The following is a 14,237-nucleotide window of genomic DNA, read 5'->3' as shown; positions in this document are numbered from 1 at the left end:
CGGCCTCGCTCCCATGGCGCCCGCGAGGCGCGGCTCTGCAGACCCCAGCTCCTGCCCCGCGCCGCCTTTCGGTGGAAATGAGAGAAAAGGGCCCCGGACCACAGTCCGCTGTGCCTCAGGTTCCTCATGGGAAACGGCAGGATAATTACATCTCACTGGGCTTGTGGTGACGATTAAAGGTGCAAACGTATGTGAAGCTCTTAGGACAGAATGAGTGGGCGCTCAACACACCTGATCTATTGAAACGCTGGGCTGCAGGAGCCCTTCTGGAATCTCGGTGTGAATGGAGAGGAAAGGAGCCAGACGGGAATAGCGTGAAACCTGCCTCGGTCTTTCGCAGTGGGGGACCCAAGGGAGAACTCATCCGAACCCGCTGCTTCCTTTTCCGCAAGCTGGTGGTAGTGAGGTGTAATGAGGGCTGAGGTTTAAACAAATGTTGGGCCCCGTCTGGGATCTCTGAGGTCACGTTTATGGAGCTGGTGTCTGTAGAAGGGGCTGCACGCTGATGGACCACAGATAAAGGAGAAGGGGGTAGCAACACTAAAGGCCTGGATGGATGCCCCTTTAAATTACCTGCCCCGTTCTGCCCTGAGACTCAGACTTTCTGACTCCCAGCTCCAAGTCTGGAGTTCCAACAGGCTCAAGTAGGGAGAAAGAGGAGGTGGGAGGGGAAGAGAGGGGATAGAGCAGCTTCCACCCCACGCTGGGCTGGGGCAGCCTTGGCGCTCTGGCCAAGAGGGAGGACGCAAATGGGTGGTTCCTCCAAGCACAAGACGTGGGGGCTCCCTGGGAGCATGCCAGGTGTGCTGGGGGTACTGAGAGGACCGCTCCCTGAGGGACGGCAGGGCCCACTCAGGAGCCCTTTCCCAGTGTAGACAGAGCCCTGGAGGGAACCTGAGCTAGAAGGACCTTCCTGGGATGGGTTGGCTGGGGCTCTGAGGTCCTCCTTCCAGGCCCAAGTGGGAAGAGGTGGGCGCTGACTCAGCCAGGACCAGGGGGCCCCACCACTCCTGGCCGCCCTCAAAACCCTCCAGGAACCGCTAAGCCCAGACACGACTGCCTCTCCAGAGATGACCCCTGCTCTCCTTCATGCACCCTGTGTCCAGTGAGTTCTCAGAACTCCCACAGGTTTTCCTGCTTCCTGATCTCTGCCTGGAATGTCTTTCCCTGCACCTTGGGGTCTCCTGAAATCTAGCCCATCCTGCAAGGATGGATCAAGCCCCTACTCTGATCTCTCAGCCGAATGAGCTCTCAGCACTTGTACCTAATTCTTGCTCTTAATTATGTGACCTTGGAGGTTAGGGATCATGTGTGTATCATCTTTTGTCCTCATCTACATCAGGTACTAAGTGAATAAAGGAAGGCACAAGTCACAACTGGGAGGGCCTCGTTTTCTTCATTTGTAGGGTAGAACTAGTCGTGCTGGTCTTTCAGGGCTGGTGGAAGCTCTGGGTGAGATTCCTGCACAGAGGATTGGCGCACCCCCTCTTCCTCCTCAGACCCCTTCGCTCTGGCTCTTCAGCCTCCCCGCTCCCTTGGCCATTTGCCCCAGAAAGTCTCTCCCATCTCAGGAGAACCCTTCCCCGACCCCGCATCTCCCTCTGCCAATACTCCATCTGCTTCCTCTGAGCCAACCTTCCTGCCCACCTCCCCGTTCCTCGGCAAACTGCCTACGGGCTCAGCTTTGCCTGGAAATCACCTCCTCACCTTTGGGGACCCAGTACTGATGCTGCCTCCTTTGGAGAACTTCTTTTTGCTGGACCCCCTCCCCCAACACCTGATGCACTTAAGTGTCCCAGTGAGCACCTACCTCCATCCAGGTTCGCCTCAGTGGTGGAGGAGCCTAGCGCTTATCCATATCTGCTGTCTCTTCTGAGCTCACAAAAGGATTCTCTTTCCCCATCCCTGTGGCAGTTAGGCAGGGACACTGACTAGTTCTGGCCAAGGGGCTGGAAGCAGAGGTGAAGCATGTTACTTCTGGGCCAAAACGTTTACTTACCAGTGCAAGACCTTCGAGGACTGCCTGGCCCTGCTTCATCCATCATGGCAGCATGTTATGAAGTGGAGGTACTGAGCCACTGCTTGGAGGCCACTGCCCTGAGAGTCACCCAGAGCCACAGTAGACTAGGACGTAAACTCCTGTTGTGTCACGTGACAGATTGGTGAGGTTTGCTACCCAGCGCAGCCAAGCCTATCCTGACTGAGTTTCCAGTTAAAGGAGTTTGTTAAATGAATGGATGGCTTTGTGAACTCTAAAGATCTGTGCACATTTTAGTTACTGTTATTGTCATCAGGCTGTAGCAGGTGCCTGGGATCAGGGACTTCAGCAAGCTGTGGTGACCCCTGTGTGGCACGGCAATGACACTGCGGGGGTGGGGTGGAGAGCGGATGAGTGGGTGAGTGGGCAGGGTGTATCTTGGGAGAAAAACTTTCTCTCACTTATAATTTGCCAAGGGCTTGCCCACGACCTGTTTACGTATTTAATCTCTGGTTAAAGGTTATAATGAATTCTGTGCTGTTGGCAGGAGATGGACATTTCTCCCAGCTATTTAGTTCTTGTGGTTGTAAAAGATAGTATTTCTCTCTTGGATTCACAGAGTTTTTGTTTTTTCTTTCTCTCTTCCTCGCTCTCTGTCTCTGTCTCTGTCTCTCTCACACACGCACACACACACACACAGACACACACACACAGCCCCTGGGAATCTGTAATATAATATTTTAATATTAATTTGATAGTGACTGGATTCACCCCCAGATTAAATGTATCTCTTCATCTTTGAACGCAGCTGGAGAAAATCACAACGTGGCTTTGTTTCCTAAGCGAGACTGCTAACCCGTCACCAGGTGGGCGTGTCTCCTTGAAGGTCTGTCTGTGTGCAGCTCTCTCAAGGCCTTTTCTCCTAAAAGCCTTTTCCTCTTTGTCCCTTTTCTCCGTGACTCTCCTTTAACTTCTGGTGCTATAGGGCTGACGTGGCCCTGGTTAATGAACAGTTGTAACGTTCATTACTTGAAAAGCAGGTGGGTAAGTGAAATATTACCTGGTTCTCTCCATCTCCGTTACCTACCTTGCTTGGCCCTCAGTAGATTCCCCCACCTCCATCCCATGGGCTAGTGAACTTCCGAGGGAACAGACTGACTCAGTAGGGGAGCTGGAGCAGACAGAGAGGTCTGGACAGCCTGGTTTGAGTCCAGATCCGGCCAGTTATTATTTGCGTAAACTTGACTACACGGTCACTTCCTTGATTTCAGATTCCTCATCTTCAAATGGAGCCTTAAGACCAGTCTGGCCTCCAACATGGGGCTATGGTAAGGATCACCCCAAAGGGCTGTGGGCCAAAGCATGATTTATGGAGATGTGGCATTTAATTCTCACTGCATTTTCCCTTTCCTGTGCCAAAAAGGCTCAAGGAAGGATGGGATAAAAAAGTTCCTGCATACCCTTCCTTTCCTGGCTTTTTCATTCAGCCCCCGAGGGGCTGGGAGAGGGAGTGGAGCAGAGGGGTGGACTTCCTAGGACTGGATGTGGGGATGGGGAGCATCATTGCGGGTACACAGGACCCTAGTCTTGGGATCTGGCCTCTTTAGGGTTTCCAGGCTCAGGGAAGAAGCAGGGCTTCTAGGAGGCCTCAGACTGGGAAGGGACCAAAGACCCACAGTGGCAGGACCCAAGGACATGCAGATGGCTCTGAGAGCCAAACACAAGGCTGGTTGAGGTCGAATTTCCGGCCAGTCAGCAGCGTGAGGGCCTGAAGTCAGACACAACCAATATGAAGAAATGACAGTGACACATTTTGCACTCTCAAGCTTGTAGAGGGAGAGTTCCACCCTTAGGACTGGTAGAACTCAATATAAATGTGGGCTCTTGCATTGTTTTCCATGTCCACTAGCCCCTGACTGGAGCCTTCTCCTCCTCCGGCCACCTTTGAGCTGACCACAGGCCCAGTGTGGGTCCGTGTCTCAGTGGTCTAAGCATAAGTGGACATCCTTGAGGCCCTGACGACCCACCACACAGGGTCTAACAAGCCACATCAGCCTCACACGAGGGGCCAGTTAAAAATGCCACTCCTGGGCCCCCTTCAGCCCCATATAAAGGGCCTCTGGGGCTGGGTGGAGAGGGTCGGGAATCTGCATTTTAACAACACACTCTATGAGAGTCCAACACTCAAGGAAACTTGTTAAGCTTTGCACCGGAAGTGAAATGAAGGTGACACTATTATAGTCCCAGCTGGCAGGTTTGCTGTGGGCCAGTTGTACTGGCTGTGACCAAGTGATCGGTGATGATTACGATATTAGTTCTCTTTTGTGTCATGGACTTAGCTGTTCATGTCCAACCCCACTTCTGCATATAAACTCAAGGGCAGGGATCAGGGCTCCTGAGAGCCCAGCACTGTGGGGTCTTGACAGTCACCTGCAGAGATTCACTGAAGGGACAAGAGGTACCTGCTGCTGCTCTGTACCAGGATGATGGGTTAGAGTAGCATCACTTCCCATCCCCATGGCCTTGGGCCCCCAAGGGTTGGGGCAGGGGCAGCTCCTCTGGCCAGAAGGTATAGGTTCTGTCTGCTCTCTAGCCAATATACATGACAGTACAAATTCATGACCAAATTATATCAACAGCAGAATTATAATATATTAATAGCAATATCATAATAGAAAAAAAGGCTTGGGAGGGCAACCATCTTCCAGAATCTGAAGGTTGGCATTCATTCTTCATGAGCTCAGCTGAAGATAGTGCCTTCAGAATTTGGTTAAATGGCAGCGAGAAGGACCAGGGTTAGTTGCAGGGAATCATTTTCCAAGCAGGCCATTTAAGGGCCTGAGGTTGCATAGAGCCTCCCTTCCAGAGTGAGATCTGTGGAAATAGAGCTGGTGGCTTTGGAATCAGGCTGTCTGCGACAGTGGCTTTCACAAAGACTTCGGTCCCATGGCAGTGTGGCCGTTGACATTCCACTATATGAGGCCTTTCTGGAGGTGGCTTCTGGACGGGTCTTCCAAGAGCAGTGGCACTCAAGAGATCTGCATGTGGCCACAACCAATGTCCAGCTGCTCCAGAGGGCATGGCGAGTCAGCTCCCTGTTTGGTAAAGGCCAGGAGCGGGCTCAGTCCGATGGGGCGTGGACGGTCAAGGTCTTGTTGACAGTCTCCGGGTTCTTGCTTGTGCAGTCCCAGCCCTGCCCAGCGAGCCCACTCTGGGAGGAGGCCTTAGTGTAGATGGAGGGCGGGGAAGCTCCGGGAGAACCACGCGCCAGCGCCGCCTTGCACAAGGTCGGTCTCCAATAAATAAAATACTTGTGGATGAAAGGCCTCCCTTGCTGGTTTCTGACTCTGAACCTGCACCCACAGCAGCAGCGCCTCTCAGCCCAAGTCCGGAGAAGGCGCTCACCCCTCTGGAGGCGGTGAGAAGAGGCTGAGAAAATGCTGATAAGTGTGTTCAGGACCAGGAGAGTCAACCTCTCGGGCCTCTACTTTGTGGGCTGCAGATGGCCGAGCAGCCTGGCAGCTTTTGACATTCCCTGGGCATCATCACCTGTTTTGCGGACATCCCTGATGGCCTCCCTTTACTCCGTGACACACAGGCTAAAGTCCAGATGAGGGAGCCCATGTGAAGCCACCTCATCTGCGCCTGGGGAGGCTTGTGGGGGAGGGGTTCTTCCCACCACTCTGAGATGACGAGTCCTGTCCTCACACCGTGGAGTGGGGCCTGGGCATCACGGCTATCCACAGCCGGCCGCAGGTCTTCACCACAGCGTGGCATTCTTAGTTCGAGATATACCCCCAGAAAGACAGAGATAAACATGCACAGACCCGTGTACGGAAGGGCCTAGAGTTAACGTGAACGGCATTTGGATGGCCCATCCTTGGGTGTCAGTCCCAGCTCTGGCGCCTGAGCGTGGGTAACTGAGAGGGGAACAGCTGGCTGTACTTCCCAACGGGGAAGCTTCCAAAGTGGCCTCTCGGGGCAGGAAGTGAGGATCTGAGGGGAAGGGAGCCAGCCCCTCCTGGGTTCTGTGCTGGTGCCGAACCCGGAGGCAGAGGGGGCTGCAGCCAGCCTCCCCCTCCCCTAGCCTGGTTCTGGCCAGTAAGAGCTCAGCCCTCCCTTCTTCCTCTGGGCAGATACCCAGAGGTCTCTCCGCCTGGGAAACCACCCACTACGGGGCTGGGGGTGCAGAGCTGCCTCAGTGAGCATCCCTACTGCGCAGGATGAGCCTGGGCCTCTGGGGGCCCCTCCCAAGGGGCCAGGGAAGACACAGCCCACCAGCTCTGTGCCCCCCCTGGCCCAGGTGCACAGCAGCCCCAAGGGACCCTGGGGTGCTCTGGGAGGGGGGTACAGGGAAGGCAAATGTTGGTGGGGTTTTCTCTCTTATTTAAGAAATGAAAAGGAGATGCCGTGTTAACGTTAGTAAATGTGGGCAGGTGCGGGGCAGGGTCCGTTCTCGAGAGCAGAGCGGCGGCCAAGGTCACCTGTCAGATGAGGCTGGCGGCCTTCTCCTGCACGTTGTACTCCTTGTTTTTCTTCACCCGCCAGCTGATGTAGAGGAGCAGCAGCGTGCCCAGAGCCTTGTAGCCCACCTGCAGGCCCAGGTACCTGTGGGGCAGGAGACAGGCCCTGTGAGGGGTGTGGAGGCTCTGTGGGCAGCATCACAGTGGCCCGGGCCAGGTGTCCTCACCACTCAGGGCAGGATACGGGCCCACCCAGGTGGGGCTGCTCTCCTCATTCCTTTTAACCCCAGGACCACAGGCCTCGCAAGGAGTAGGCGGGGAGTAGATGTGGGACTCCCAGTCCACTGCTTCTCGTCCCTGCCCTGGCGACCCCTGGAGGGCCAGAGAAACACCGCAGACCCAGCCGACTGGAGGGTCCTGCTGCCCAGCACAGCCAGGAGGGGGCACCTTCCCGTTGCCTCTTGGTCTGCCCCGCTCCAGGCCTTCTATGCCACTCCCACGCCGTTTCCAGATCCCGTCCTGCCCCCTGAAGCCCACTCTCCCTGCTGTTTCTGTCTGTGTGATGAGGCAGCAGGTGAGGTGGCTGGAAGAGGTGCCAAACTCAGTGGTGCTGCAGCTGGGTGCCGCCTGCCCTTGGCCTCTGCCAGGAGCCGTGACGGGCCACCTCTTTCTGAGCAGTGGGAGGCTGGCCTGGCATCATCATCCCACAGCCACGGCCTCTCCCTTTGAAAAACCTTTCTGCTGCTGTTCCCACCCCCCGAGGGCCAGTGGGGACCGCAGAAGGGGGGCCACAACAGAGCAGCCCCTGAGTCTTGGATGGCTCTCTGTGGGCCCTGAAATGCCGGTCACCGGTGGCCCCGCTCCCTGCCCAAGGCAGCTCCCCTCCTGCCCTCTCCCTCGGAGGCCTGAGAGCCTCACAGTTGCCACTGGAGCAGATGACGGCCTCTGCTTGGGCCTGGGGCCTGGCACGTCGTGCGGGCCCTCACCTGTCTCGGAGAGCGTCGTTGTCGTAGTAGATGCAGGCCCCTCGCCTTCCAGAGCACTGCGCGCCCCAGCGGATGCAGGAGTAGTCGATGGTGAGGCCGTAGAGGGCTGGAGACGGCAGCCAGGCTGGCATCAGTGGGAAGAGAGTTCAGAGAGCTCAGGTCACGTGGAGCTGCCAGGAGAGGCACCCGGCAGGGTGGGGAGTGAGCCCCCCAGCACCCCTGCACAGCTCACGGGCATGAGCACGGCTCTGCCCCACCCTGGGAACCACAGTGACTTTGGAAAGCAGAAGAGCTTTCCATGAAGCCTGAATTACTCTTTCACCAGAGGCTTAGAAGAGAAAAGGGGCCTGAGCCATCCTTCCAGGGCAGAGTGAGTTGCAGATGTCACCGTGGGCCTGCTCAGACAGATACCATAGTTCCCACACTTGGGGTTGCTAGGCTCCACTGGGTGGCAGGAGGCTCTCAAGGACACCAACTCCTCGGGTCCTCACAGCAGCCCGGAGGTGGGTGGGTGTCCTCATTTTAACGGGGAGGAAGGTGGGCTTGGCTGGCTCACCTTTGCATAGGCAAGCGGGGTTAGGGCTGGACTTTGCACCCTCGTTTTTGGAGGTTCAGATCCCACATTCTTCCACTACACGAAGCTGCCCTGCTGGTTTAGACAACACCCCCAGCAGACCCCCAATACCCTGGCTGCTCAGAACCTCCCAGGCCCCCTGAACTTCCCCACAGCTGAGTGGCGAGAACTGGTCCATCGGGGCCATGCCCTACGGCTGCTGAATATTCGGATGAGCCCCACATCCTTAGCTACAGTTCCAGGCAGTCACTGGACTGGGGAAGGGCTCGGCCGGATCCACACCTGGGCCAGGCCACCCCATTCTCAGAACCACTCTGAACAGTCTCTCAGAGTTCTGTTTTGGGCCCTGTGGGAAGCTGCTTCTGGAGGAAAGAAAAAGGCAATCTTCTGTTTCTGGCTCTGCCCAGAGGTGGGAACCTTCAAGAACCAGCCTCTCTATTCAGACCTGCTGGCTCCCTAATCTCCAGGTGAACAGGGGATGGAAACTGGACACAAGGACTGACCTTCCTGAATGCTGTTCCCTGAATAGAAATAAAGTCCAGAAAAATTTTCAGCCAAGTCCCAGTGGGTAATTTGAAACTTGCCAAGTCCTTTTTTCTACCCAGGGTGGAATTGCCTTCTCAGGTGATGAATGGATCCCTCCAGCCTGGGTTTTCTATCTGTGGTGGCCACACTGAGTTATCTGAGCTCAAATGACAAAACAAAGGCAGCAGGTGCTTTGAGCCTCAGGAGAGGGGCTGTTTTCACCGTGGCTAGAAGAAGCAGGGCAGGGCTCTCCAGAGCCCATCCTGGCTGCTGTTGGGCTGGGCGGAATGTAAGGTTTCCTTCCCAGTGGAGGTTTCAGAGCAAGTTATAAATGATAAGTTATAAATGGAAAGGCACTGTGGTGACGACCATACCTCTGCCACCAGGACAGGATAGATCCCAGTGTCCTGTGTCCTTTGTGCTTGTAATATAGGCCAGAGGAGCAGAGTCTGAAGGGGGGCTTCTGGGGCGAGAGGAGCAAGTGGCCAGACACCGAGAAATCCCACTGAAAAAACTGATTCACTCCTCATCACCCCACACCTCCCCCAGATTTGGTCGGAGAGGGCCTCCTGCTCAGCAGGCCCAGGAGAGACATCACCCACACACCCCAGTGTGATCATGGAAGCTGCTACGGGGTGAAGTGCAGATCAGACTCCCAGATAATAATGCACCATGCGCTCTGCAGGGATTTCAGCGTTTAAGGTCAGAAAGTGCACCCTGATCACAGATGAAATCCCTCCACTGCAGTCACCGTATTCCCCGCTGCAGTGCATGCCCCCGGGTCCTCAATAAATCTGTCATTTTATCTGATCCCTTTACTTAGTGTGAATCCGTCCTGGAATCAGTCCCTTTACTTAGTGTACCTTCACTGCAAGGGTCTCCATATTAGTGCCCTGTGTTTATCTAGTGCTTGGAGGTGTCCAGAAGGGACAGTCCAGCGTGAGCAGTCTGGGAAAGGACCTGCAGGGCAAGCTGGGTGTTCCCTGACGCCTGCAGGCAGCTTGTCCTCCTGTAGCCAGTCCTGATTGCTGTGCACAGTTCCCTTCCTCCTGGGTTCTGGGCTGCTTGAGAGCAGGCAGGGTTGGTCGGCAGAGGGCCCCACTTTGCTAAATAGAGGTAGGAGGAGTGTATTTTGTCAAATGGAAAGGAAGCCAGGGCTGGGCTCCGCTGCCGTTCTGCTTGGGACAGGAGCACGAGGTTTTGTTCCTACAGAGAATTCTTGGAGAGAGATGAAAAAATACCTGCCTTCAATGTTCTATTAGGCATTCTCAGCTGCGTCCACTTTTCCTTTTTCTTACATACTTTCATTTGGTGTTAATGCCATAGATGGAATCTTTCCTAACCTCAAGTGATGGGGAAACCGCCCATGTGGGATTTGGCATTTACTGTTGTGTTGACTGTGTACAGCTTCTCTTTACGACAGAGATGAGACGGGGCTTTCCCCGTCCCCACCCTGCACCCCACAGCCCTCTGATTCCCTGTCATCTGGGGCCACGGGGAGGGGGGCATCTCTGACACTTACCCAGCAGACGCATCAGCAAGAACTGTACTCCGATGGCAAATGACTTTTCCTCCTGGTTCACCACGCTGAAAAGGCACACAGGAAATCAGCAGTGGGAGGACTCAGGGCTGTGCCTTCCCCCCACCGGGGCAGCCACAGCCTCAGGGCGCGTCGGAACCTGCCCTCACGTGGCCTGGCTGGGTTCCCCGAGCTCCCGTTGCTCCTCTCAGTGGTTCGCAAAGCATGATCACTGGACCAGCAGCGTCAGTATCCCCTGGGAACTTATTTGCAAGGCAGATTCTCAGGCCTTGCCTCAGAAGAAGAGTCAGACACTCTGGGGATGGGGCCCAGCGATCTGTGTTGGAAGAAGCCCTCCAAGAGATTCTGTGCACACTCAGGTTTGAGAACCACTGGTCTCTGTGATTTTCTGGGCTGCCCAGAGCCCCCTTCAAGAAGCAAAGGGCAGAGTGTCTGGGAGCGGAGAGGATACTGAAGGCTGTGTTTATGGCTGCAGGTCTGAACAGCTCCTGTGGTGTTTACAGCAATAGAAGACAGCCCTGATACTAAGTGTCATTAGGGCCCCTGGGCTGTCGGCTCCTGTGTGCAACTAAAAGAATCCTCTACTTTGGGCCGGCTTCGTGGGCATGCGACCTGTGTGGCCTCACAGGGCCCCACCCTCAGAAAGGTCCCGTGTTTGCTTTAGTGCTCTGCTGCGGCTGGCTTGAAATTCTTAATAATTTTCAAACCAGGAGCCTTGCGTTTCCATTTTGAACTGGGTCCTGAAAGTTATGCAGCCAGTCGTGCTCCCACCCTTCTTCTCTAAAGAGGAGAGAAGTGCTTGGCTGAGGAAGGACGTTCAGAGAGAGAGGAGGCAGGCTGTCTGGAGGAGGTACCGCCAGGCCCTGTCATCCCGGCTGGGCGTGGAGCAGAGCGACGACACGCCCTTCCACGAGGTGGGGGGCCAGGGGCGGGCCAGCCGGGGCACCAGGCTTCCCTGTGCCCTGAGTGCACGCACTCCTGAGCGGGAGTTGGCTGGGGGAAAGCATTCGGGGGCTGAGGGGCCAGCAAGGGAGGGAACTCAGAAGTAATCCCCAAGTCTCTGCACACGTTTTGTTTTACCTCCATAGTTCTGCTAGCAAACTGGAAAGGGACCTTCTTTCAGCTTCTCAGAATACTCACTGGGGTGAAGTAGCGGGGAGGCACCCACTGGGATCCCCCACGTGGGAAGTGCCTCAAATCTCAATCTCATGGACACTCCCTTAATTGCCCACAGATGCCTTCAGTGGTCCGATCCATAGGAGAAGCTTCCGTGTCTTGGTCCTTATCCCTGGGCAGACTCCTCTGGATTCTCAGCCAGATGGGACTTGGGAACCCCAGTTTGGCTTCTGATAGAGATTTTGAGTTCCTTGTACTCTCTGCCCCTTCAGCCCCGAATTAACGCTGGCTCTCTGACCTCTCTTTCCTGATACATTTTCGGCAAACCTTCACTCCCAGCCTGTATTTCCATGCCTGGCTGGAGGCCACGACTGATACAAATAAGGTTTGGGTCACCTACAATGCCATCGTTAAGCCTCACCTTCTCCATACGACACAGCATCCATTCTTTCATCTTTCCCAGTGGGATTTATCTTTAAATCATTTTGGGATACTGGGGTCTCTTCTCCAATTTCACTCCAGCCCTTGACCAGAGATTTTCTAGAAAAGCCCACCCTGTGGTTGAAATGGTGCTTTGCCTCCACTACTTCCCCATCCCTGGGGCTTGACAGCCCTCTGGGAGGTGATCTAACAGGGATGCCCTTCTCCGCTGCTCAGGGACTTCCTTATCCTATTCCCTCTCCTCGTCATGGCCACCCACACACCTTTCTCAGGATCCCTGGGTCCACCATGGTCCATCTGACTTGGGGTGTAAGAAGGGAAGCCCACTCAGGGGCCTTGGGTGAAAGCATGGGTACTTGGAATGCATGGATGGGGAGCAGTGGAGGAGAGGGTGGTGCTGGGAGGCAAGGTGCTCCCAGCGTCCCTACACAGTCTTGCGGAGTATGCTAAGAATGCAAGGTCCTGACTGTTCGCTTCGTGGGCCATTTCCCAGGGTTGTGGCTGCAACGAGCATCCTTGAGGCATGAGGTAAAATCTTCTAGACCAGCAGCAGGCTTGGTCTATATAAGCAGTGGCTCTCCCAAACTCAGTGTTCCTTAGCTGTGACCTACACCCACTGCAGGCGAAACATACACCTGAGCCCCTCCACGTCACCCAGTAGGACTTGGGGGGCATGGATAAATGATGCAGCATGAGGTTCACACTGCTTGCTGTGCTGTGAGCAGCAAAGTCCTTTGGCTTTGACCCGGGAGTCTCCCAGCCTCTGCCAGCATCCTTGTGGAACAGTAACAGAAACAGGAGCTTGGTAGTTTGCAAGCTAACTTGTAAATAAGGTAAAATCCCAGACCCTTCCTCATCTCCTAGTCTTCTGGGGAAACTAGCCACCTAGCTAGCTGATAATAGTAATAGCAATAACAATAATTTGGTTAATAGTGATAATTAACTAATATGCAGAGCACCTTGTATTTACAAAGCAATTTACCATATAACCCTGACACCAATCCTTCGAGGTCAATATCATTAACCCCCTTTCATCCGCGAGGAAACTGAGACTCGGTGAGATGGGCAACACCCAAGGACTTTCAGCCAGTACATGGCAGAAGTGGGCCTTTGACCCTGGCCCTGGGCTTCCAGATCCTGTGTTTTTCCCTCTCTGCTTGCCAGACGGATGAGGACACGAGGGAGGCAGGCAGGGGGTGAATTATGCCCACTTGGTTGAAACCTTATTTTCTCCTTCGCCGAGGGTGAGGTGAAGGGAGGTCATTCCCTGTCCACACCTCAGGGGCACCTCAGTGCTGCTGTAACAGGATACCTCTGTCCTCCCCTCCCACCTGGCCGGCCCCTCCCTTCTGACCTGGCTCCTAGCACACTGCGCTTTTCTCATTTCCATCCTTTCCGTGGCCCTCATTCTGTCTCTGGAACTTTCCTCATTTTCCTTCCCCGATTTTATGTATCCAACTGAATTCTCCTCCACCCTCTCAGTTCTTTTAGGACTTGAAGATAAATGAGTCTACAGATGTGCAATCAGGCAGCCTGGCTTGGTCACGTGGCTCAGCCGTCAGGCTCTGCCCTCCCTGTGAGGGATGGAGGCACAGGGACCCCGTGAGACACAGAGTGAGGCTGCAGCGAGGGACTCCCAACAAGCCCGGCACAGAAGCCCCCGCCACTGGCGCACCAGCATTATCTCCCTGTATCACCCCAAGAACGTCCAAGGACACTGAGGGGCACGAAAGGCAGGAGAGCTGAGAAGGGGGCAGCTGGGCACGAAGTGAGGGAAGCGTGGGGAAGGAGAGGCACACTCACCGCAGCACCATCATGTAGAGAGGGTTGTGGGAGATGCAGGCTATGAGCGCCACAAAGGAGATGAGGAAGATGGCCGGGAGCAGGAAATGGGCGCAGGGGATGGGGCACGGGCCCGTCTTTGCTGAAGCGGATCCTCCTCTCACGCAGCTGCAGTTCGAGTAGGTCTTGGAAGGAGAGGGAGGGGAACGGGGGAAACCTGCTGTCATTATTTCGACTCCACATACTTTTAAATGCCTGCCCCAGCTCTCGCTCCTCTGCCCTCCCTGGGGAGCTGGTGATGCTGGATGCAGAGGTTGGACGGGAGACCAGGTGGGGGTTTCAGGTGCCCCATGGATACTGCCTCTGACCACTATTTGGGCAACAGAAACCATCTTCACCAAAACCAGTTGTCCAGCGTGGGCTGGGCTCTTCCCGCGGTTATACCCGCATCAGGATATGTAGGATTCCACTACCAGGCACTGCCCACCCAGTGGGGACCGGGGCCTGGGAGGGCCCTCCTCTGGAGCAGCAGTGGTTTTGTGGGTTGCTGTTTTTGCTGTTTGTGTGTTTACTGCAGGGACATTAAAGGAAGATAAAAATAGGGGGAGATAGCAGTGGGAACCCAGAGGAATCTACTGTACTTTCTGCCTGAGAGAAATCCTTCCTGTCTGCAAAGGTCTCTGTCTCAAGTCTGCGAATCCATACGGCTCAACACTGTTGTATAGCTCTCCTTGGTGGCCACTGCCTGTCAGGTGGCCTTCACCTTTTCTCTCACATTGTCTGATAGACCAGCCTATGGTCCAATTACTGTAAGTGTCAAAGCAGTTATAGG

The 14,237-nt window shown here is 55.1% G+C and overlaps 1 protein-coding gene across 3 annotated transcripts in view; it reads right to left on the bottom strand.

The window, feature by feature from the left end:
• Window positions 1-4,616: 4,616 nt before the first annotated feature.
• The window catches only part of SLCO2A1 (solute carrier organic anion transporter family member 2A1), a 78,212-nt gene continuing 68,591 nt past the window's right edge, over window positions 4,617-14,237 (bottom strand). For all 3 annotated transcript variants that reach the window (XM_079922618.1, XM_079922619.1, XM_079922620.1), the window contains exons 11-14: window positions 13,427-13,590; window positions 10,049-10,113; window positions 7,428-7,551; window positions 4,617-6,586 (exon numbers count right to left, since the gene is read on the bottom strand). In XM_079922618.1, coding sequence (XP_079778744.1) covers window positions 6,466-6,586; window positions 7,428-7,551; window positions 10,049-10,113; window positions 13,427-13,590 — 474 coding nt within the window. In that variant the 3' untranslated portion in view covers window positions 4,617-6,465. The remainder of the gene's footprint in view (window positions 6,587-7,427; window positions 7,552-10,048; window positions 10,114-13,426; window positions 13,591-14,237) is intronic.

Source organism: Stenella coeruleoalba (genome assembly GCF_951394435.1).
Source record: "Stenella coeruleoalba genome assembly, chromosome: 5".
In the NCBI taxonomy this organism is placed as follows: Eukaryota; Metazoa; Chordata; class Mammalia; order Artiodactyla; family Delphinidae; genus Stenella; species Stenella coeruleoalba.
Note: the sequence above shows the minus strand (reverse complement) of the source record. Positions and strands in the feature narration are given on the sequence as shown.